Source organism: Sporothrix schenckii (assembly GCF_000961545.1).
Source record: "Sporothrix schenckii 1099-18 chromosome Unknown Cont42, whole genome shotgun sequence".
Taxonomy (NCBI): Eukaryota; Fungi; Ascomycota; class Sordariomycetes; order Ophiostomatales; family Ophiostomataceae; genus Sporothrix; species Sporothrix schenckii.
Window position 1 is genome coordinate 24,746 of NW_015971143.1, and position 20,270 is coordinate 45,015.

General features: G+C 55.3%; 7 protein-coding genes and 1 non-coding gene across 8 annotated transcripts; 4 read left to right on the forward strand and 4 right to left on the reverse strand.

The window, feature by feature from the left end:
• Nucleotides 1-1,635: 1,635 nt before the first annotated feature.
• SPSK_01974 (uncharacterized protein) lies at nt 1,636-2,259 on the forward strand (the record flags this gene model as incomplete). Its single annotated transcript, XM_016728872.1, has 1 exon — nt 1,636-2,259. The coding sequence occupies one exon, from the start codon at nt 1,636-1,638 to the stop codon at nt 2,257-2,259; it is 624 nt and encodes a 207-aa protein (XP_016589540.1).
• A 3,250-nt stretch (nt 2,260-5,509) lies between these two features.
• SPSK_01809 (uncharacterized protein) lies at nt 5,510-6,645 on the reverse strand (the record flags this gene model as incomplete). The annotated part of the gene is made up of 2 exons (XM_016728711.1): nt 5,510-6,525; nt 6,597-6,645. 2 exons carry the CDS (start codon nt 6,643-6,645, stop codon nt 5,510-5,512), a joined length of 1,065 nt encoding a protein of 354 aa, XP_016589541.1.
• Nucleotides 6,646-7,206: 561 nt separating this feature from the next.
• Nucleotides 7,207-7,921, reverse strand: SPSK_01946 (ubiquitin-conjugating enzyme E2 variant; the record flags this gene model as incomplete). The annotated part of the gene is made up of 4 exons (XM_016728844.1): nt 7,207-7,282; nt 7,377-7,594; nt 7,695-7,774; nt 7,846-7,921. The coding sequence occupies 4 exons, from the start codon at nt 7,919-7,921 to the stop codon at nt 7,207-7,209; spliced, it is 450 nt and encodes a 149-aa protein (XP_016589542.1).
• Nucleotides 7,922-8,482: 561 nt separating this feature from the next.
• Nucleotides 8,483-14,080, forward strand: SPSK_01367 (HEAT repeat containing protein; the record flags this gene model as incomplete). Its single annotated transcript, XM_016728282.1, has 4 exons — nt 8,483-8,560; nt 8,632-8,698; nt 8,777-12,022; nt 12,084-14,080. 4 exons carry the CDS (start codon nt 8,483-8,485, stop codon nt 14,078-14,080), a joined length of 5,388 nt encoding a protein of 1,795 aa, XP_016589543.1.
• Nucleotides 14,081-14,578: 498 nt separating this feature from the next.
• SPSK_01723 (uncharacterized protein) lies at nt 14,579-16,004 on the reverse strand (the record flags this gene model as incomplete). Its single annotated transcript, XM_016728629.1, has 2 exons — nt 14,579-15,392; nt 15,457-16,004. 2 exons carry the CDS (start codon nt 16,002-16,004, stop codon nt 14,579-14,581), a joined length of 1,362 nt encoding a protein of 453 aa, XP_016589544.1.
• A 333-nt stretch (nt 16,005-16,337) lies between these two features.
• Nucleotides 16,338-16,411, forward strand: SPSK_11229. The gene has a single exon. It is a non-coding gene; the product is annotated as a tRNA-Val (tRNA).
• Nucleotides 16,412-16,835: 424 nt separating this feature from the next.
• On the forward strand, nt 16,836-18,675 carry SPSK_01590 (uncharacterized protein; the record flags this gene model as incomplete). The annotated part of the gene is made up of 2 exons (XM_016728499.1): nt 16,836-17,872; nt 17,898-18,675. The coding sequence occupies 2 exons, from the start codon at nt 16,836-16,838 to the stop codon at nt 18,673-18,675; spliced, it is 1,815 nt and encodes a 604-aa protein (XP_016589545.1).
• A 326-nt stretch (nt 18,676-19,001) lies between these two features.
• SPSK_01905 (dienelactone hydrolase family protein) lies at nt 19,002-19,838 on the reverse strand (the record flags this gene model as incomplete). The annotated part of the gene is made up of 1 exon (XM_016728804.1): nt 19,002-19,838. One exon carries the CDS (start codon nt 19,836-19,838, stop codon nt 19,002-19,004), a length of 837 nt encoding a protein of 278 aa, XP_016589546.1.
• Between the last annotated feature and the right edge of the window lie 432 nt (nt 19,839-20,270).

Below are 20,270 nucleotides of genomic sequence, written 5' to 3' on the forward strand. Positions count from 1 at the left end.
GACAAACTCAACCAATCATTTCACACGAACCAAGCGGATCGGCCGTCGCATGCCCTTTCGAGTGTTGTTGGTGATCAGTTCCAGTCACATGACCAGATCTTTTGGTGGCGCCCTTTCTGGAATGTGATATGCTCCTTCTGTACAATATATTGGTATTGAATGCCGAAAGTAATTCGTATGTGTTGCTTAAATTAAATACTTTGTGCGACACGTATCGTACTCCATGTCGTATTCAAACCAGCGTGGGTGGCGCTATTTGATTTTCCGAACCGTTTTGAATGTAACCGTTTTATGCTTATTTTCATTCGACACATTAAAAACAATAAACAGATGTGCATCGATGCAACATGACGCTGCCAATGCAACAGAACTACATCGATGCAACATGGCTAAAAATATGCCGGTGCATATTTTGGGTATGTTCTAGACGTCTACCACCGACGTCTACCACCGAACAACAAGCAGCTGCACCGGACATACACAACGTCACAAAACAAACATACCAACTCCGACTTCCACGCCGGCCGTGGTTGTGTCTGAATATTGGAAAATGGTAACACCAGCACATATCGGCAAAACCTCGTCGTGCCTTGCCTTGGTTGTAACAAATGTGGCACTGTCGTCTAGACCAAAACGGTCCTTCACATACGTCGTTGAATGTGGTATTCGTTCACGGAGCACTCGGCAGTGTGTCCACCGAGGTATTTGAATACCGCTAGTTCTTAGCAGGGGTTCGTCCGAAACAATAAACATCGCATGTGTGTCGACATACAGGCGAAAACTCTTCATCTTGGTTGTCGCCGCTTTGACAGCGCCACGACCTTAGCGCCCACATTGGCCGCATATGGGCATTCCCAAGAAAAAGATTCAGTCGCGATGGGTCGCCTTGCACATTCGGGCCCACTCCGCCCAAATATAGACCCAACCATCGTCGTCCGCCGTTTCAGCATCAAGCCCTGAATAATCTGGCCTGCTTTCGTTATTCCTCTTCTGGGATCCGCACCGATCTAAATTAGCAACAGTATAACGTCGTCGCCGTTGTTTCCGTGCTACCTCTGTTGCCGTTGTATTCGACTAGTCCCTTAACTCCCATACCAGTTTGGTCGGACGACGCTTTTGTCCTCTACATTGAGTATGCATACCGCCGTTCCCTCTCCTTGGCCGCGCCGCTTTTGTTGTTCTGTTCCTTGACGCCAATTGAGCCAAGGGGCATCCATTCCGATTGGGGGAAAGGGCAGTCGGTGGCTGTTTTCCAAATTAGACATGTTCCAATATTACGCTGTCCTATTTCCGCCTAGCTCCCCAATAGCTCCGAGCGGCTGAGAAAAAGGGGTGAACAACAAGAACAACAACAGGACCAAATAATGCCTCTATCCCATAGATCGAGCGCCACATTTTTTTTAAAAAAAAATGTTGATTTTGTTTCCACTAACGTCGTACTTTCGAGGGTAACAGTGACATTGCCATAGGGCTACCCAGTTTTAATAAACTGCACATGTCCCCCTTGCCGTACGTTTATAAAATCGTCTCCCGTACCCCGTAATTTTCTAAAGATCATACTTATTTTGTCAAGCAACAGCGACAGTCACAACCAACTCAAAGCGTCTCGACAAGAAAAGCACCGCCAAAACCACCATGAAGGCGTCTTTCATTCTCGCCGTTGGGCTGACTTGGGTCAGCGCCGCCATGGGCTCCAGATGCAAGCCGTCGTCGGTCTCTTCGTCGGTGTCGTCGGTGTCGTCGCCGCCAGTCTCTTCGACTGTCTCATCGGTCTCGTCGGTTTCGTCGGCGTCGTCCTCTGCCAGCGCGAGCGCCACCTGCTCCGGTAACTTCATCGTCGACGGCGACTTCTCCGACAACAAGCTTCCACCTGCCTGGACCGTCTCCGGCACGGGCAATGCCGAGGTGAACCCCAACTGCTATGCCCACGGTGTCAGCTGCGCTCACCTTGAGACAGGCCCCACCTCGGTAGCCATCTCGCAAGTCGTGACGACTGTCTCGGGTACCATCTACGACATCTCCTTCAGCTACTTCATCCTGGCCGCCAGCAAGAACCCGACCCTCACCGTGCTCCAGGACGGTGTGGTCGTCGAGACGATCCAGCTCAACGTGGGGCCCACCCATACGTGGATCCAGGCGCCGGTGGTGCAGGTTACGGCAACGGGCACCCAAACGACGATTTCGTTTTCCGTCAACGCGGTTCCGGGTGGCGAAGGCAACATTCAGCTCGCCAACATTGGCATGTGTGCTTACTCCTAAGCGTCTCCCGTTGCTAGTTGAGATGTCCACTGGTCTCGCAACGAAAGCGCTATTTCGACTGCCTCTATCCATGCCATCTCTGAACACGTTGGTAAAAAACGCCGGTTTCTACTTCTATCTTTCTTTCGGATAATACTTTTCAGTGTCTTCTTTAGTCCTAGTTAACAGTTTATTTATCTATTCGGCGTCGAGATGAGATACTACCTCTGCAAGAGTAATTCTTTCTTGCTGTCTCGTGCATCGCCGTCTAATCTCAGGATTAAGAGCTTAGTTTTACGTTTTAAGCAATGCCAAATAACTATTCAACTACATGGGATAAGCTCAAAATTACGTCGCCGCAGCCTCGGGGTACCTAGAGCCATTCTAGTGACCGTATCCGTGTCACAGGCATCAATTTCAATAATTTTTGTGTTGGCTTCCTGTATGGTCCAAGGCGCCAATAACGGGTACTTTCTCTTTAGAGAGTGTCCACGATAAAGACGAATTGAAAAATGGCCCTCGTTCCAGCTTTTACTTCTGGTTATGTCGCCTTTAACCAGTGGTAAGGGCGGTTTTGCTAACAGACGACTGTATACACTCCGCAGAACACTGCACTTTGACAACTTTGTGCAGAAGATTGAACGGGCGAAGAAGATCATAGCCAGGCTCGGGACTATGTGGTGCTACTTGAAAGGACTAAAAGTGGGCCTCCATGCTTCCCCATTCGTGCATTCAGTGATAAACCACATGTACTAAACTGTGTTCCTGTTTTGTTCTTCGTCCGTTTTGCAAAACGAAACCAGTGCGTTTGTACAGTGAAACCAGTTCGAGGCGTTTTCCTGCACTTTGGGTGGTCGAGCTCCACAAAGCGTATGTGGCACTATTGAATCACTACTCTGTACATTACAGCCTTATGGCGGCACTTTTAAAAGATGTCAGGTAAGATAAATTGGTACGACCGTATAAAGGCGAATAAGACGGAGTGCACACTATGCAGTTCAAAAGGATGAAAGTTGCGCGCCCTGTCAATACCTCTCTAGTGTTAAAGTGACCCACTCGACATGTTTTGACGCTTTGTTTCGCTTGTTAGACTAAGGAGCGGACGGCCGTTGAATGTCGCAGATCCAAGTGGATTCACATATGCTCCACTCCGCCAACAAAAGAAGAGGAACGGTAATGCCCTCGTGTACGAGCGGACACATCGGTATGAAGAGATAATATATTAGAAGACACGAGAGAACTACGTTTTGATTACGGCAGGAGTGCAAGGTGATTAAGAAATACTATTGCTGAATAGGTGGTCTTGCAAAAATCAACGATATGTGAGTAAAGTAAATCAGCTCGTCGTAAATATCCGACAGACCATTCTCACAGTCCACCCCTTAGATCCCATTCTTAATCTTCCACCACACGCAGACTGGGGGGGTGGGGTGGCAAAGCTTCAGTACATTTTTCTGGATTTATTTGCCTTAAATTTTCGGACAATATTAGTCAATTTGTCGTTGAAAGCAACATATTGACCAAGTGTTGTATAACGGCGCTGCCTGCCATTGAACGCTGATTGCATGTCGGCCGCAAAGGTCCGCAGCAACTGCAACTCTGTCGCCGTTGGTTTGAACAAGTTGCCACTCTGCTTCTTGAACTCTGTAACAAAACCGGGCAGTTGAAAAAGCTCCACGAAATTGTCGAAATGTATCCAGAGGCTCTCCATGTTCCTCGCGGCCTTGGCAGCGGATCGTGCAGTCACTGTAGGATCCCGTGTCGATTAGGGAGTTCAAATGGGCTGGCCAGACGATGGTGGCCATTTTCTGGCTACGTCCAATAGACATTGTTAGGCTTTTCGACGTGGACGCTTAATTGAGATCGTAGGTTGGCTTGAAAGCACGTTCACTGCTGTGTAGGATACCAAACAGGTATGTGGTGAGAGGATTCACATGGTAAAAAGCAGGCTACGCACTTCTACTTTTGCATTCCGTTTTGAGTAGAAGTGGACAGTCGCTCTTACCTTTTACTCCCTGCCAATGATGTGAAATGAAAATGTCGGAACGCTCAAGTGCACATTCTCACAATGGCATTCGCCATCCTATACAGAAGGTACAAAACCACCATGTCGTTTTCACCTCCTTCTATTCGTGACTTGTACATAACATAAGTTTAGATTTGTAGCAACCGTCACAACAAATATTCTGTGCATCCATCTCTTCCTTCTCTTCACTGTCAGCAGAACGCAGTAGATTCCGCATTTAGCATATCGAACTTATGCTGTGTCACTCATACATCATTCCCGCAAACGAATATCGTTGAGTCTTATTTCATATGTCGAGACTCGGAACATAATCGACCGCCCAACAAACCTCTCCCACACATGACTTCCCTGCTCCCATCTGTGGGTTTTGGCGGTTGCACGGTTGGGGCCGATGGTCGAACATTCAAGGCGCACAAGGCAGTCATTTGTCCCCAGTCGCCCGTCATGAGAGCAGTGCTTGTCGACCATTTCTGGGTACGTCTTCGGTGGAGAGTGATATGAAGGATTCTGAGGAATATCACCAATTGTTTGTCTGAATCGTGTAGGAAGTGGAATTCAGCACAACCCATATTGATGGTTTCCCTGTGGAAACGGTCCAGACGATGATGCGCTTCATGTATGGAGACACAGACTTGTGGCCCAAGAAACCAACCCAACCAGGGTTTACAACAGCAACGCCGAATGTACCGAAATCAGGGAGGAAACCCACACCGGTAACGATGAGAGGAAAACAAGGCTTTTGTCACCAATTCGAGTGAATGCAATGCGGATTTCTACAGTGTTGACGAGCTTCGCAAAGCTATCAACCGCGAAATTGAAGCTGCCTTGGGGATAATTTTGCCCAACCATCTTCGACGAGGCTGCACAGGTTGTTACTTCGGAGACGGCCGAGAAGGAACTTCGTCGGCTCTTCAATCGATGCGCAGCACGTCATGTTGAACAGATTAGCACAAATTTTGTTGACCTCACGGCCCTAGCAGCATTGGATAATGCCGAAGTCCTACTGAACATGGCATACACACGTATACGGTCTGTTTGCCTACTATTCTGTTGGTCTATTTACTGTCTTTTTAATAACTTTAATAACTGCGCATTGTCTTCATATCGTAGTTCGACTTTGCCTTCCTTCGCTGAACAGGTATATCGAAAAATGCATAGAAAAGAGACGACGGTGCATTGCTACCCAAAGCGCCAGAAATGATCCTATTAACCTGTACTCCGTATGTGCAACCCAGAGTCTACAATTTATTCCGTTGTCTGACCTGCTTGCTTCTCCGCTTGTCGCTGCTTTTCCTCCTTCTCAGCCAGTGCCCGCTCACGGTCCACAATCCCCAGGAGTCCGCGTGCCCGTGCAAGCATGTCCGCCGTCTCCACGTTGAGCTGCGCATTGAGGTAGGCAATGGACACGGCAATGGAGCTGCGGTACGTCGGCTCTTCTGCCACGTCTTGGAGGAAGGTGGCCGCCGCTTCTGATTTCGGCTCGCCCGCTGCTTTGCGGGCGGCCGCCTCCTCCATCGTTGCCCGGATAAGGTTCGCCTCCCACGTATCTTCCTGACCAGCGAAGGGCATTTCGTCACGGATCAGTGCGCTGGCAATCTGGGCGCGCCGCCGTCGTTTCTTGCCCTTGAGGCGAATGGCGCGAGACAGGATAGGTGGCTGCGGCTTGCCGAAGCGTAGGAAGGGAATGCCGGTAGCCTCCGTGACAAACTTGGGGACGGGGCGGACACCACCGGGGATGTCGGACAGCGGTCGCGAGGGCGCGCCAGGGACGTATTCGTAGAGCTGCGTCCGAATGCCGTCGTGCGAGACCTTTTCGGTGTTCGGGACGAGGCGGCGGACAATGACCGGCGGATGGCGGGGACGACCAAACTCGTCTGTGTCGCCCGTTGTGTCGAGGCCGGCCTCGCGGGCGGCCTTTCTTTCCTTTTTGGCACGCTCCTTTTCGAGTCGCTCGAGCTTGCCACACAGAGCTTTGGGGGGGCGTGTGGGCGGTGCACGCCGCTCGAGGTACGAGACAATCGACTTGTGTGCAGGCGACTCAGGTGTCCGAGCGGCGTCCAGGAGCTGGATGAACTTGTAACCCGCGTTCAGCGCCACAAAGACAAGCCGCGGGCTGGTGTCGGCACGGTTCTGCTGGAAGGAGTGTCGGACAAAACGATGGATCGGATGCACATAAGGTTTGTCGGGTGTGCGATATGCGACATGATCAGGGAGTGGAACAAGACGCGCCCTCTTGACGAGGGCCTTATAAAGGGCAAAGCCTGAGGGTGTGTGAGTGACCAGGGGCCGAATGAAGAGCCAGAATCAAACTGTCACAGGAAACTGCACGTACATGCTGTGCGATGCCGCGAGCTGCGGGCCGGAACAAAGAAACTCGGCATTCATCTGGCGGCAGCAGAAGGGCGTCTTGGATTTCACGGAGGCGCGCAGGAACGAGAGTGAGGTGGAATTGGTTGAGGTCCGGGCGCGTGGAAAACTTGTGACGTTAGACGACTAAATTCGCCAAAAAGAGCTTGACCAGAGCTTCAAGTGCAGGTCACGTGCTAATTTTACAGCCTCGTCCAGTATCAGATGAACCACAAACACAATTTTAGCACATAACTTGCGATGGCGGCGGTTTGACTTATGAATGAAAGAAAATTCAAATGCTAATGATGACTGCAAATAGAAACATAACAATAAAAAAGAAAGAAAGGAAGGAATAACCTGCAGGAAACCCAACATCCCAACCCCAGCTCCAGCGAAAGTCAAGCAACAGCTCCTCAGACCCAAACCTCAAACCGGAGACATGCCAGCGACCGCGGCGCAGCCTCTCGTCCACCCCTCCAATTGGTTGTCTTGCCACCCTTCCAGTTGTCAATGTTCCGGGCAGCGTCTTAAATAAACTCGGGCGTAGTGTCCAGAGGTAACGTGAATCGCCGCAAAGACGTCCGCGCGCGTCCTTAGATCAAGTCCTTGTAGATGTCGTAGCGGACGTTCTCCTCCGGCTGTGCCAGCTTGTTGTTCTTCTCCATGCATCTGAAAAAGAGACGCAGGGTTAGCAGGTGTCTCGGCGTTGTTCGCTGTGTTCCACTCATTCGTTGCCTCCGCGATCTGCTTGGGAAATACATACTTCCGTATCGCCATCATGGCCGCCTCCAGGCTGAGCAGCTCCTTTGGACTCGTTTCCCAATCGCGCAGAATGTCAAATGAGTTCTTGTCCACCAGGCCGTTGACGCCGTCCACGCCGGGTAGGTTGATCTTGGTCACAAAGTGGATCACGGGCGGCTTCTGCGGGTAGTGCTCGCCGCATTGCATCTTGAGTTCGTAGATCCGGTTTGCGTGATTGCCCTAGACAGTCAGCCCGTGCATGTAGGAGAGGAGACATCCATGGCCACGATCCGTTTGTCATCAATGTCTGTCTGCACCGCCTGTCGCGGTTGAAACTCACGTGTGGTGGGCCCCAGATGGTGCCTCTCCAGTTGGTCATGAGAATGTCCTCGGGATCCTCCAGGCCGTACGAACAAACGCCTGTAATGTCAGCGTATCTTTCCCCCCGGCATTCAGCTATCAGCAGAGACTGCACCGGAGCAGGCACCCACCTCCATGCAAGCCCTTCTCGCCCTTCTCCAACTCGTCGAGGAGCTTAAAGTTGCGCGGAACCTGTGCGGTCGCCATTTTGTGAATCGGCTTGAGGGAGCAGGTTATTCGGCGAGTGGTGTAGTCGATGCGTGGTGTGTGAGAGGGAAAGTTGGTTGTCTCCGTTTGGGTTGTGCGCGTGAAGTCGATTTAAAAGTCACGATGGTGAATGTGCGCGAGACCAAACACTCCTGGCCGTTTCTGCCGCTGTGACGGGGCGAGGCCCGTAGCGGGGTTCTTGGGCGCGCTACGCAGTTGGCAGTGGGCTGTGGGGGGTCGATTGGGGCAGGGTCGCCTATTGTTGTTTCCTCATAAGGAAAGGCGGTGTGCAATTCTGCCGTAATGCGGCCTGCCTGGGTGGTCTCCTTCCGACTACGTATGCCGTTTAATACAGCGGCAGGTGCGACGAGGAGCTTGGCTCCCTAATAACGGTATCCGCGACGAGCTTCGAGAAGCACATCAAACAAGGTTACCAAGTCGATACACATAATTCGCCCACGACTCCCAAACCCGCCCATATTCACCCTACCGCTCCATCTGTTCTACAGAGCCGCAGCGTCCCACTATGTCGAAAGCCTCTGCTGAAGCCGCAAAACAAAGATGACCGCACAGGTGCTGACAGCGGAGCTTGGCAATCTGATCCAAGAGAGCAAGCGAAAGCACAACGACTTGAGACAGGTTGGTTGACGAGGCGGTGATGATTATTTAAGGAAACGCAGAGACTGATTTTATTTCTCCGTACGGTGTAGGCCTCGGAAAGGTCTCTTGAAGAGCTCAAGAACCTCGGCGACAGCTCCGAGGCGAACATAGGCGCAGGTACGAATTGACGACGAACTTGAGAACAAAGTCGACCACCGCAATTCAATGCAGAGCTAACAATGTGTCGCTACGCAGAACTCGCCCAGCATGCCAACTTCGTGAACCCCTTCATTATCGCGTGCGGCACGCGCACCGTCAAGTTCACCAGCATCGCGATTGTGTGTCTCCAGCGTCTCATCGCCGCCAAAGGCGTACCACGATCACGGCTCGACCAAGTCCTACAGGCACTGCGGGAAGCGTCTTCGGGCGGCCTTGACGTGCAGCTGCGCATCCTGCAGTCCCTGCCCTCGCTCCTCCAAAACTACGCTGGCGACATCGCCGGCGAACTCCTCATCACATCTCTCAACATCTGCTTCGTTCTCCACGCCAGCAAAAACGTCGTCGTTAACAACACCGCATCAGCCACGCTCCAGCAGCTGCTCATTGCCGTTTTCGACAAGGTCGCCGCCGAGGACAAGGCCCGTCTCCAGACGTCGCCCGTCGGCGAAGCGCCTGTCCAGAATGGCACAGTGGCACTCCACCAGGCCGCACTCGATGCCTACTATGTCTTCAACGACATATGCATCTTGACCGAGGCCGGGCGCCCAGAACACCTGCGCTTTTCGAGCTTGTCGACAACGTTTGGCCTCGAACTGATCGAGTCCGTCCTCACCAACCACCCGGCTATTTTCACGTCCCACCCAGAGCAGACGCACGTGCTCCGGGTGCGCCTGATGCCCTTCCTGACACGAGGGATTGTCAGCAAGCCCAACTTCCCGACGGCGGTCCGTTTGGTACGCGTTCTATTTACACTCCTGCGGCGACACATGGCGCTGCTGGCCGACGAGAGTGGTGACGCCCTGGCTGCCCTCTGCCACGTGTTGGACCACGACGCCCTCCCCTGGAAGCGCGTGCTGTGCCTTGAGGCCTTCAAGGGCCTAATTTCTGATCCGGCCCTGGTCAGGCAGCTCTACATTTTGTACGATGCGAAGGAGGGTGCAAAGGACATTCTACAGGAATTGCTTGCCACGTTCGTTCGCGTGTCTACCGAAAAGCCGAGCGTGATTGGCCTCGGCCATCAGTCGACCATTCCCGTGGCCGGCTATTCGAACAACGGGGCTGGATCAGCGGAACAGGCCGTTATAGAAGCGAGCGGCATGTCTGGCATTGTCACGTCCAACTCCATGACCGAGTCGGCAAGCACCGGCATCAGCTCCCAGTGGAGTGTCATCCGCACACCCTGCATCGACCAGCTGGACAAAGCGGAGCCGCTCACCATTCCAGAGTCGTACATCTTCAGCCTCATCCTCGCCTGCATCACGTCGCTGTCTGACGGCCTAGCCAAGTTTATCTTGCCACTGACGGTACCCCGGGAAAACCGCAGCCAGAAGCGAGCACTTAAGCAAGATGGCCGCGCCAACTCACCCGCTCCTACCGAACCGACTGGCACTGCTTCGGCGCCTGGCCTTGAACGGTCGGCCTCGGTCCGCAAGAACCCAGGGCCTAAGAACCCCCTCCTCCTCAAAGACCATCCCTTGTATACCGAGGTCAAGGCGTACGCCGACATGATCGACCGCTGCTGGCCGGCCATTCTGGCCACCTGCTCCACCTTCCTGTACTCGGCCCTCGACTCCGAGTACTACCACAGCCTCGTCCGCGCCTTCCAGCGTTTCACGCACGTCGCCGGCCTGCTCCAACTCAACACGCCGCGCGATGCCTTTTTGACGACGCTGGGCAAGGCCGCCGTGCCGCCCAATGTTCTGAGCGCCTGCCACAACGCCGGCGCCCGGCCCATGACACCCACGTCGGCTGGCGCCGACACACCCAACACGCTCTTTGGCAATGCCCGCGGTCTGCTGAGTGTCGACAGTCTGGTAAGCCAGTCCTCGACGGCCGAGAAGCCACGGCAATCCTCGGCGGACTTGTCGACGGCCAGCATCAACACGCGCAATCTGCTCTGTCTGCGTGCCCTGTTGAATCTAGGCATTGCCCTCGGCCCGACCCTCGAGTCGTCTTGGCAGATTGTCCTCGAAACCTTGCAGCAGGCCGACTTTGTCCTGTTTACGTCCGGCAAGGCGGCCGGTCGTACACTGGCCGTTGTCCGCGCAGCAGACCCGCAGGCCGAGGCCGAGGCCAATATGCTTCTGTCCAACTTTGGCAGCGAGATTAAGGCGGTCGAGACCGCCGCCTCCCGCCTCTTTGAGAGCACCATTGACTTTCCCAACACGGCGTTTGTTGAGTTTGTCGTCGCCATCTGCAGTTTGCTTGAGAAGCGGCCAGAGTCACCAACGGCCGTAGCCTCTGAATCTGCGGATGATGACCAGGCTGCCCAGGCCGCCCCATCGCCGCAGTCGACACCGCGTAAGAACAGTGGACATGTTGCATCGCCGTCCCTCAATACGCCCACCGTTAAGCACAAGCGCGTCATGAGTGTCACGACGGCGCCCGCATCCAGCCATTCCCAAGAGGACCAGTTCGTCCTGGCCAAGCTCGGGGACATTGCTTCCATCAACCTCGAGCGGCTGTTGTTCAATCCCCCCGACGTATCTGGCTGGATCCCGCTCACAGGCGAGCTGTCGGCGACGCTTGGCTCGGCTTCGACAACGGCCACTGTGCGCATGCGTGCTGCGGAGACGTTGGTTCGCATTGTCCTGGAGGCGGCCAACGCCATCGCCGCGGAAACGGAAATCACCCGCAGCCGGATGCAGCTGCGCCTGCTCGAGGCACTGCGCGACGCGCTGCTACCACTGCAACGTCCGGACCGCACCGGCACCATCACCACGGCGGTTACCGACATTGACATCCACAAGGTCATCCTGGATGGCCTCAAGGGCTTGCTCGAAGACAGCGGTGAGGCCCTAATCAGCGGGTGGAACGTCGTCTTTGAAGTCATCGACAGTCTGTTTATGGAAGTTCGGCCGTCGGTGTCGGTTGCGTCGTCCGACGGCGACCTAATAGAAGGCACCCTGACCACCCGCTCCGTCCGCCTCATCAAGCCGTCCTTTGCCTCGCTGCAGCTCATCTGCTCCGATTTCCTGTCGGCCTTGCCCAACACCTGTTACCTGAACCTCGTCAGCACCCTCTACAAGTTCTGCTCCCAGGGCGATGACCTCAACGTGGCCCTCACCACCGTGACTTTCTATTGGGCCATCTCGGACTTTTTACACGGCCGCAGCAGCTCCATGTCGATTGCAGCGGCCATGGAGGGCGGCTCCAGCGATGACGCACTCGTCAAGCTCGCCAACGACACGAACCACCCGGGCTCAGGCGCGGCCCTTTGGATGCTTTTGTTGCTGCGCCTGACGGCTGTTACCACCGACCAGCGGTTGGAACTGAGAAACAGTAAGTGGCAGTCTCTCGAGTCTCTGACCCACAATACGTTGTCGCAAACTAACCCACTCAGGCGCCGTTCAAACTCTCCTCCGCATCATACATGCGTATGGCAACAACCTTACTGCCGAGGCATGGGCTGTGTGTATCCGTTCGGTCATTTTCCGACTCCTCTCAGCCACCGAGGGACGCCTGCGATCCGCGTCGGAAAAGACCACACACAAGTCCACACCGGTAGAGTGGTACGAGACGGCAGTCGTGATTGTCAACGGCGTGTCGGAGCTGCTGGCCAACTATCTGGACGTGCTCGCCTCTCACGCCGTCTTCTCGTCGCTCTGGGAAGATCTGCTCCAGCACTTTGCCGCCATGCTCGACTTCAGGGCGCTCGATGTCAACACGGCTGTCTTCGACAGCCTCGCCGGCATCCTCGCCAAGAGCGACGGGCGGACACGCTGGTCATTTGATAAGAAGGCTGTTGACCTGGCCTGGCAACTCTGGTCACGCGGTATCCCAGCGCCACCGGACGTGCTGTCTGCCGACAAGGATAAGAAGGACAAGGAGCGCGACCGCGCCAGCACAAGGGCTGAAGACAATCAAAAGTGCCTCGTGTCGTGGGTGAATGCCTTCCTTGAGATTGAGCGCCTCATGCGCGCTGAGATGGACCTCGCAAAGACAGAGCAGGCCATGGCCCTCCTCCACGACGCCGTCCGCATTGCTAGCCCGGGTGGCTATGCCAACGACATCGAATACATGACAGCCCTGCAGGCCCAGGTGCTCGAAGTCTTCAAGGTCGTACGGACCGACATTCCGGGCGCCGCGGCGGCCGTGATCATGCAACTGGCCAAGTTTGTGTCCATGGCCTTTGATGTGGCCGACATCACGCCGCCGCGCAAACGCACATTTGTGGCCATGTCCAAGGACAGCATGGCGATCCTGGACCATCTCGTCACACAACACGCAGACGGCCAGGAAATCTACGCCAGCGGCGCCTTTGCCGCAGCCCTCGCGGCCCTTGCCAAACCCATTACGCTCAAGTACCAGTTCCCCATCACCACCAAGAGCCTGCAGCCATGGAAGGCCGCCGTCAACGCCGCCCTTGCCATCTTGGAGACGGCGCTCCCGCACCTCAAGGAGAAGTCGGTGCCGCGTGCAGCCTTCCAGGAGGCCTGGGACACCATTGCGGTGATCGCGAACGGCATCATCGGTGCTGACTTGCAGCACGAGCAAGCGCCACGAGACGAACGTGTCATTGCCGACGATCAGCAGTTTGACATTGATGCTTTCCACCGCCTCCGCGAGCTTATCATTCCGTCGCTAGGCTCGGGTGCGGTGGCCGAAACGGCACGCAAAGCTTATGTCGAGGGTCTCTTCCACGTCTCCATTGTTCACCCTCCGGCGCCGGCCGAGGCAGCGTTGATCTACCCAAGCGACGGCGAGCACAGCCACAGCTACAGCCGAAAGCAAAGCAACGGTGACTCGGGTACTGCCAGCGATCTCAGCAGTCTCTACAAGCCCGGCCGGGGCCGCACCATTGATCCACCGCCCACCAAGCGTGCCAACATGAGCTTTGCCTGTCTCGACGAGCTGTTCTCGCTGGTGGCGGTGCACGATGACTCGCACAACAAGCCGTCGATTGTCGTGCTTCCACCAACGCCACGTCTGCCACCACCAATGACTGTCGGCCCGCCGCCTGGGTCTGGCGCGGCAGACGACAGCGAGCACGCCCTGCACATCCGCCTCGCCCAAACAGCCGCCCCGTTCCTTATCCTGCGATGTGCCCTGACCATCCGGTCGTACGTGTCAGACCAGCCCCTACGGGGCCACATGCCACAGCCACTGTCGCAGCGGCGCGAGCTGAGCCGGATCCTGCGGTGCCTTGTGGACCTCAAGTCGGAGCCTGGAGCCATTCCGGATCTCGATGGCATCGACAGCGAGGCACGTAAGCACCTGTTGCGGCTGTACCCCTTGCTCGTCAAGGCGTCACAGGTGGCGGGCACGGCCGGTGACGACAAGACGCTGGCACTGGTTGGCGAGGCCCTTGACGCGGTCGGGACGGAGTTGGGTGTGTGATTTCCAACTAGCGTAGTTCGTTATGGCTTTTGTTGCTATCTATTTCGTTTATTTTTATCGTCTTCCTGTCGGAGTAGCCAATACGGATTTGGATTACGGGCTTGGATAGACGGTGTTTTTATTTTTTTATTTTTTTGGTTCTGTAGCAACGTCTGTGACCGTTAATACTACGACATGGAAATATAATTCCTGTCCTCTTTAGTGTGCAAGGCGTTCTAGAAAACAGCTAGAGTCACGAGAGCGTTCTATTCTATTGTTTTATGATTATGTATTTCCCTGGTTCTGGTTTGCCATCATCCGCGAGACATAAGAAGAGATGGAAATAAACGCCATGCAATACACATCCGCCGGCACACAATCTGTCCCTACAACACATGTATAGTACACAATTTGATACAGACTCGGAAGGCAAGCCAAACCACTGCGACTCCGACGTGCTCTTACATACGCTGCACCACAACAGTCCCGTCCTGCCCCGTCCCCGTTTCGCTTTTCTTATTACCGGTCGGCCGTGTGCCGATCAAAGTCCTCGACAATGCGGTCGCGCACAAACTTGCTGCGCTCCGCAGGATCCAGGCCCTCCAGCTCGGCTGCGTCCTCGGCGTCGCGGTTCGCCACGGCCTCGCCCTCGAGCACGCCACCCTTCTCCAGCACCTGTTGAGCGGTGGCACGCGCGTTCGCCCCTGTGGCCTGGCCCACCTTGCCGTAGACGCCCAGCGCCGTGGCAATCAGGCCGGCCATGTCGCCGACGTTGCCCGGCACGACGACAGCCGTGCCCTCCTTGGCCAGCTTGCCAAAGGCATCGACATACTTCTCGGCCACCGACAGCGACACGGCGCTGTGGGCGGCGTCGCGGCCCTGGGCAATCTGGGCCGCCACCGAGGCAATGCCCTGGGCCGTGGCGGTGGCCTTGAGCAGGATGGCCTCGGCCTCGCCGGAGGCGCGGTTGATGTTCTCAGCACGCAGCGCCTCGGACGCCAAGATGACGCTCTGCTTCTTGCCCTCGGCGATGTTGATGGCGCTCTGACGCTGGCCCTCGGACTCGAGAATCTCTGCGCGCTTGGAGCGCTCGGCGGTGACTTGGCGGTGCATGGCCTCGACAACCGGGGCGGGGGCGTGGATGTCGCGGATCTCGTAGCGCAGGCAGGTGACGCCCCAGGCCTGGGCGGCCTCGTTGATAGCGGCGGTGATGTTAGTGTTGAGGGCGGCGCGCTCCTTGAGGACGTGGTCGAGGCTGAGCTGGCCAATCTCGCTGCGCATGGTCGTCTGGGCGAGCTGCGAAATGGCATACTCGGCATCCTCGACGCCATAACTGTTCGGTTAGCAAAGGCAAGGGAAAGGACGGTGGAAGGTGTTTGTAGGCAAAGACGGCATACCTAGCCTTGTATGCGTCAAAGACACGTGTGTAGAGAACACCGTCGAGCTCTAGCGTGACGTTGTCGGCGGTGATGGCGCTCTGGCTCGGAATCTCGAGAGCCACTTCCTTGAGCGACTTGACGTAGGCAATTCGGTCGAGGAACGGGATGAGAACGGCCAGGCCGGGCTGCAAGATGCGGTGGAACTTGCCCATGCGCTCGACGATCCAGGCCGTCTGCTGCGGCACAAAGCGGATAATCGTGTTGGCCGGCAGCGATGGCTTCTGGAAGTAGGCGGCCGGGATGCCCGAGGGCGCGCCGCCAAAGCCACCAATAGCGCTCAACAGGGGCGCCGACGAGGTGTTGATCGAGCGCTGTTGTGGTGGTGTAGGAGTTTTCGTGCCGGATGTGCTTTGTGCCGTAGAGCCACGCGCGGCTATTGTCGAGATGCTTCGTGGTACTGCAGTCGAGATCGAAGACGAAGTCAAGGAAGTGGAGGCAAACTGGAAGGCTGCAGGGCCACGGCGGAGGGCTGGCACCAGGGCCCGGCGCGTCATTGCCGTCGCCATTGTAATTCTGAATGGGATGTGAGTAGTCGGATCGCCAATCAGCCGCGCAGTAGAAGAGCTGGAGGCAACGTGTAGGTGGTGTGGTTGGGAGTCCGAAGTGGTGAAAAGCAGAGTGTGGTGACAAAACTAGACAGAAATGCTGAGCTCCGACGATTTGCTGGGTAGCTCTTTGTAGCTGGGGATGGAGTGAAAAAGGCACGCGGTCTCGCTTCGGCAGGCGGCAGAAAAAGGCAACGACACAATACGTCAATGGTCCGAAAAGTGGGTCTACCCTTAGAAATAAGACGGTGGAGAATATAGACTAAACTAGAACACAATCTCTTAACAATTGACGGTCGAATGGTCTAGTTGGTTATGACGGCGCCTTAACACGGCGCAGGTCCGCGGTTCGATCCCGTGTTCGATCATCTTTTTGTGCGTCTTTTCTCTGCCCGAGATCGGACGTGATTACTTTACAGTTATGTTTTTTTTATTATCGCCTTTGTCCCAAAACAGAAACAAATTCTTTTTATTTGAAAAAGGCAACCCAAACCACGTGCAATACCATAAGGCTCACATTTCAAGGCGTTCTCCAAGGCGTACTTTGAAGGTATTCACTGACGAAGTTCTTTGGCAAGCAGTCGCTCCTTCCTAGAGTACTTCATAACGCCCTCCTCAGCTACGAAAATACAGGTAAAGCAAGCAAGAACGAAACGGTCAAGGAGATTCATTTTATCTTTTCGATTTTAAGCAAATAGCACTTTGCCAGTGTTTTTTGTCTTTCATACAAGTAATCATTGACATTCAACCATCTCCCATCACGCACCAGCGCCGGTTACGGCCACCCTCACCATGGCGTCCTGGCAGCGCCTGCCGACCGAAATCAAGCTGGCCATCTGGGGCTCCGTGGCCAAAGATGCAGAGGACGACCGTCGCACACGGAAGCTGCAGCTCGACAAAAACCAGAAACCGGTCAGCCTCGCTCCCTTTGCCGCCGTTGCTCTGGACTGGCAATCGTTCTTTGAACAGGTCACCTTCCGCCGACTCTTCATCGAGGACGATCAGGTTGATCGATTTGCAGCCCTGGTCAAGGGCCCTCGCAAGAAGCAACGCTTAGGCTTCATTCAACACCTGCATTTCCACGGCCGTTTGGATGACTACGACTGCTCGCAGTGCAGTACGCTGCCCAGTACCGAGGCCCTGAAGCGGGACGACGAGCGGCTCGTGGTCGCCTTGTCAGCGTTGATAGCGGTACTCGCCACGTGGGACGACACGCCCACCGGCCAGGACCGACAGGACCGACAGGACAGACACGGTGGTCTGGGAGGGCAAGGACCAGCCGGACTGACCTTGGAGCTGAGCTCGTCCTCGTGGAGCGACCCATACCATACAATCCGCAACTTTCGACACTACCGCGAGTACCCGTATGACGCAGTCGAGGACATGGACGAGACCTGCACCGCGTACGATCGGTACCGGGTCCGCGAGCGTGATTTTCCAAATAATACCCACGGGTGGGAAGCGGGTGTCTGGAGACAGCGCCTCGCTGGTGCCGCTTCCGCCATCGGCCGCGTTCTGGGAGGCGAACCTCTCGGCCATGCCATGCAGCTTGCCCGCCCAATACAAGCAGGGGTCGCGAACCAGCTCGACAACTCACAAGTCGCCGAAATTGGGGACGTGGACGTTGCCCCGGTCAAGATTGTCCACACGCTCATGATGCGTCGTCGGTTTTACCGTAGCATCGACCAGAGGCTCTTCCAGACGCTTGTGTCTTGTACCTCCAACGGGCTCGACGGGGCGCACATGGAGGTGTGGGAGCCAGAAAGCATCGGACGTACGTGTAACTACTTTGTGGCTGTGGTGACTGAGGTGGAATGGAGAATCGAGTGGTGAAACTCCAAAGCTAACACATAGGTCCCGTGGCGGTGAAGCCATTCTCGAATGTGGGTGGGGGTCCGGCCTCCGCAGCCTGTCTGTGTATATGGATATCAATGTGTATCTGACGTGGAGGCAGTTTCACCATCCGTACGGACCGGTTCTGCCGAAGGCTTCCACGGATGTTCAGAAGATTGTTCGCTCAACACGGCTCCGGGAACATGTCGCATTGTCGTACGTGCTGGACGCCACGACCATTTTTGAAAGTGCCAAGACGCAGTTGCAGGCGGCCAAGGACACAGCAACGGACCAGACATCGCAGATCACCGGTGCCTTTTGGCCTCGCATCACTACCCTCGCACTTACCGACATTTGCCTGGCGCCCAACCAGCCAGTTGAATATGGGTCGCGTGCTGTTCGATTGGCAGCCGAAATGATCACGCATATGCCAGCTCTGGAGATCCTAGAACTGTGGTATGGCAACAAAGAGCATGGCTGTCTGTTCCGTTTTGAGTCTACGCGGCGGTCGGCGGCAGCACGCCCTGTCATCACGATACTAACAACGTGGGACGCCCAACCGGCGTGGTGGACGCCCGAATTGGAATCCCTGTGGGCAGAATCGGCAGCACTGTTGTCGCCGTATCCGCTTCGTGTTGAGCACCGCGTCTTGCCAGAGATGTTGTCTCCCACAAACAACCGCCTCGCACCGTATATGCGCGTCATAGGGAATCTTGTCTTGCGCGATCGCGTGATCGATCCGGTGTCACTGTATGACATGGTACAAGACCCGACATATGCAGTTTCTTGGCCAGAGTGAGCCGCCTCGGTGTCGTGGATGAGTGACGGATTCTCAATATATGACTAAATTTATGATCTTTACATATATGCAGGCATTGACTTGCGAAATGACATGTCGGGTAATTTAAAAAAAAAAAAAAAAAAAAAAAAAAAAGAAGAAGAAGAAGAAGGGCGGACACATGCAGTTACAGTCAAAAATAGAAAAGTAGAGCGCAATTTGGTAATGTATATGAACAAATTATACGAGCAGACGATACAGAGAACAGAGAACACCTTGACAATCGCTAACGTCGCACGCCTAAGAAGAAAAGTCACTACAGAGCTAGCATCGCTCGGGCCAGGCGGCTACAGACCGAGATGCTTGTTGAACCAAGCTATGCACTGCTCCTCAGCGGCCAACGCCTGCTTAGCGACGTCGTTGAGGGACGTGTCGGCGCGCACACAGAAGCCGTGGCCAGCGTCCTTGTAGACCACCACCTCGCCGGTGGCGGGCGCCGGCTTGGCCTCGACAATCTTGCGGATCTCATCGACCGCGTCCTTGGGCAGGTTAGAGTCGAGTTCGCCCACGGCAAAGGCCACGGGCACCGTCATGGTGTCGGCGACGTCGGCAGGCACCTCCACGAAGCTGGGGTGGCCGACGAAGCCAACGTTGAGGAGCGGTGTGGGCTTTCCGTCAATGTCGACCGTGACGTTGTGCGACATGAGCAGGACGTGCTTGCCGCCCCAGCAGAACCCGGCGGCGGCAATCTTGGCGTCCGGGCCCTCGGCGATGCGCAGCGCTTCGAAGAAGGCCTTGACGCGCGGATAGGACTTGCCGATGCGGTTGGTCATGATGAAGGGCATCATGGCGGGCAAGGCGCGGGCGATGTGAATTGGTTTCATAAGGGCGCTGCTGTTCATGGCGGAGCGCATGGTGGGAATGACCGACGCAGAGGCGGCCTTGCCCAGCATGAACTCGGGCAGATAGACTTTGTAGTCGCCGCGGTCGGCGTAGTGGTCGGCCAGCAGGCGGTTGTTGACAAACTCCCAGCCAAAGGCGTCCGGGATGATGACGATGATGGCCTTCGGGGTGCGGCCATCGGCCGGGCCAACAGAGTAGGCGTCAAGGCCGTGCAGCTTGACGATTTCGCCGCGGGGCTTGCCCTCGTGGACGGAGCCGGAGAAACAGTCAGGGCAAGACATTCTGGTTTTTGGTGGTGCTGGTGATGCCGGTTGCTGTTTAGAGGGTTGTATGGGGGGAGAGGGAGCGGTCGACGTTGTTCTGTTTTCTTGAACCAGATATGGCAAGTGTGTCTGCGCCAAGATATACCCAAATTTGAAGCTTTGAAAGACAAGATTTTACTGTGCAAAGAGACAGAGAGAGAAATAGAGAGACAGAGAATATATATAAAACAAATCCAGCCACATGCAAAAAAAGGACATCGACAGATGTGCAAATGCAGCCAAACTTATACAGCCGCACACCGCGCTATGAAGTTGCCAAGCTCAAACACAAAGTTCCAATTCCGACTGAATCAGGCCACCTGCTGGTCCACTCTCCCACTGTTTTTTCACCCTTTTTCTTAACGTTTCTTAATTTGGTTTCCTTTTTCCTCTCCTCTCGTCATGACCCAT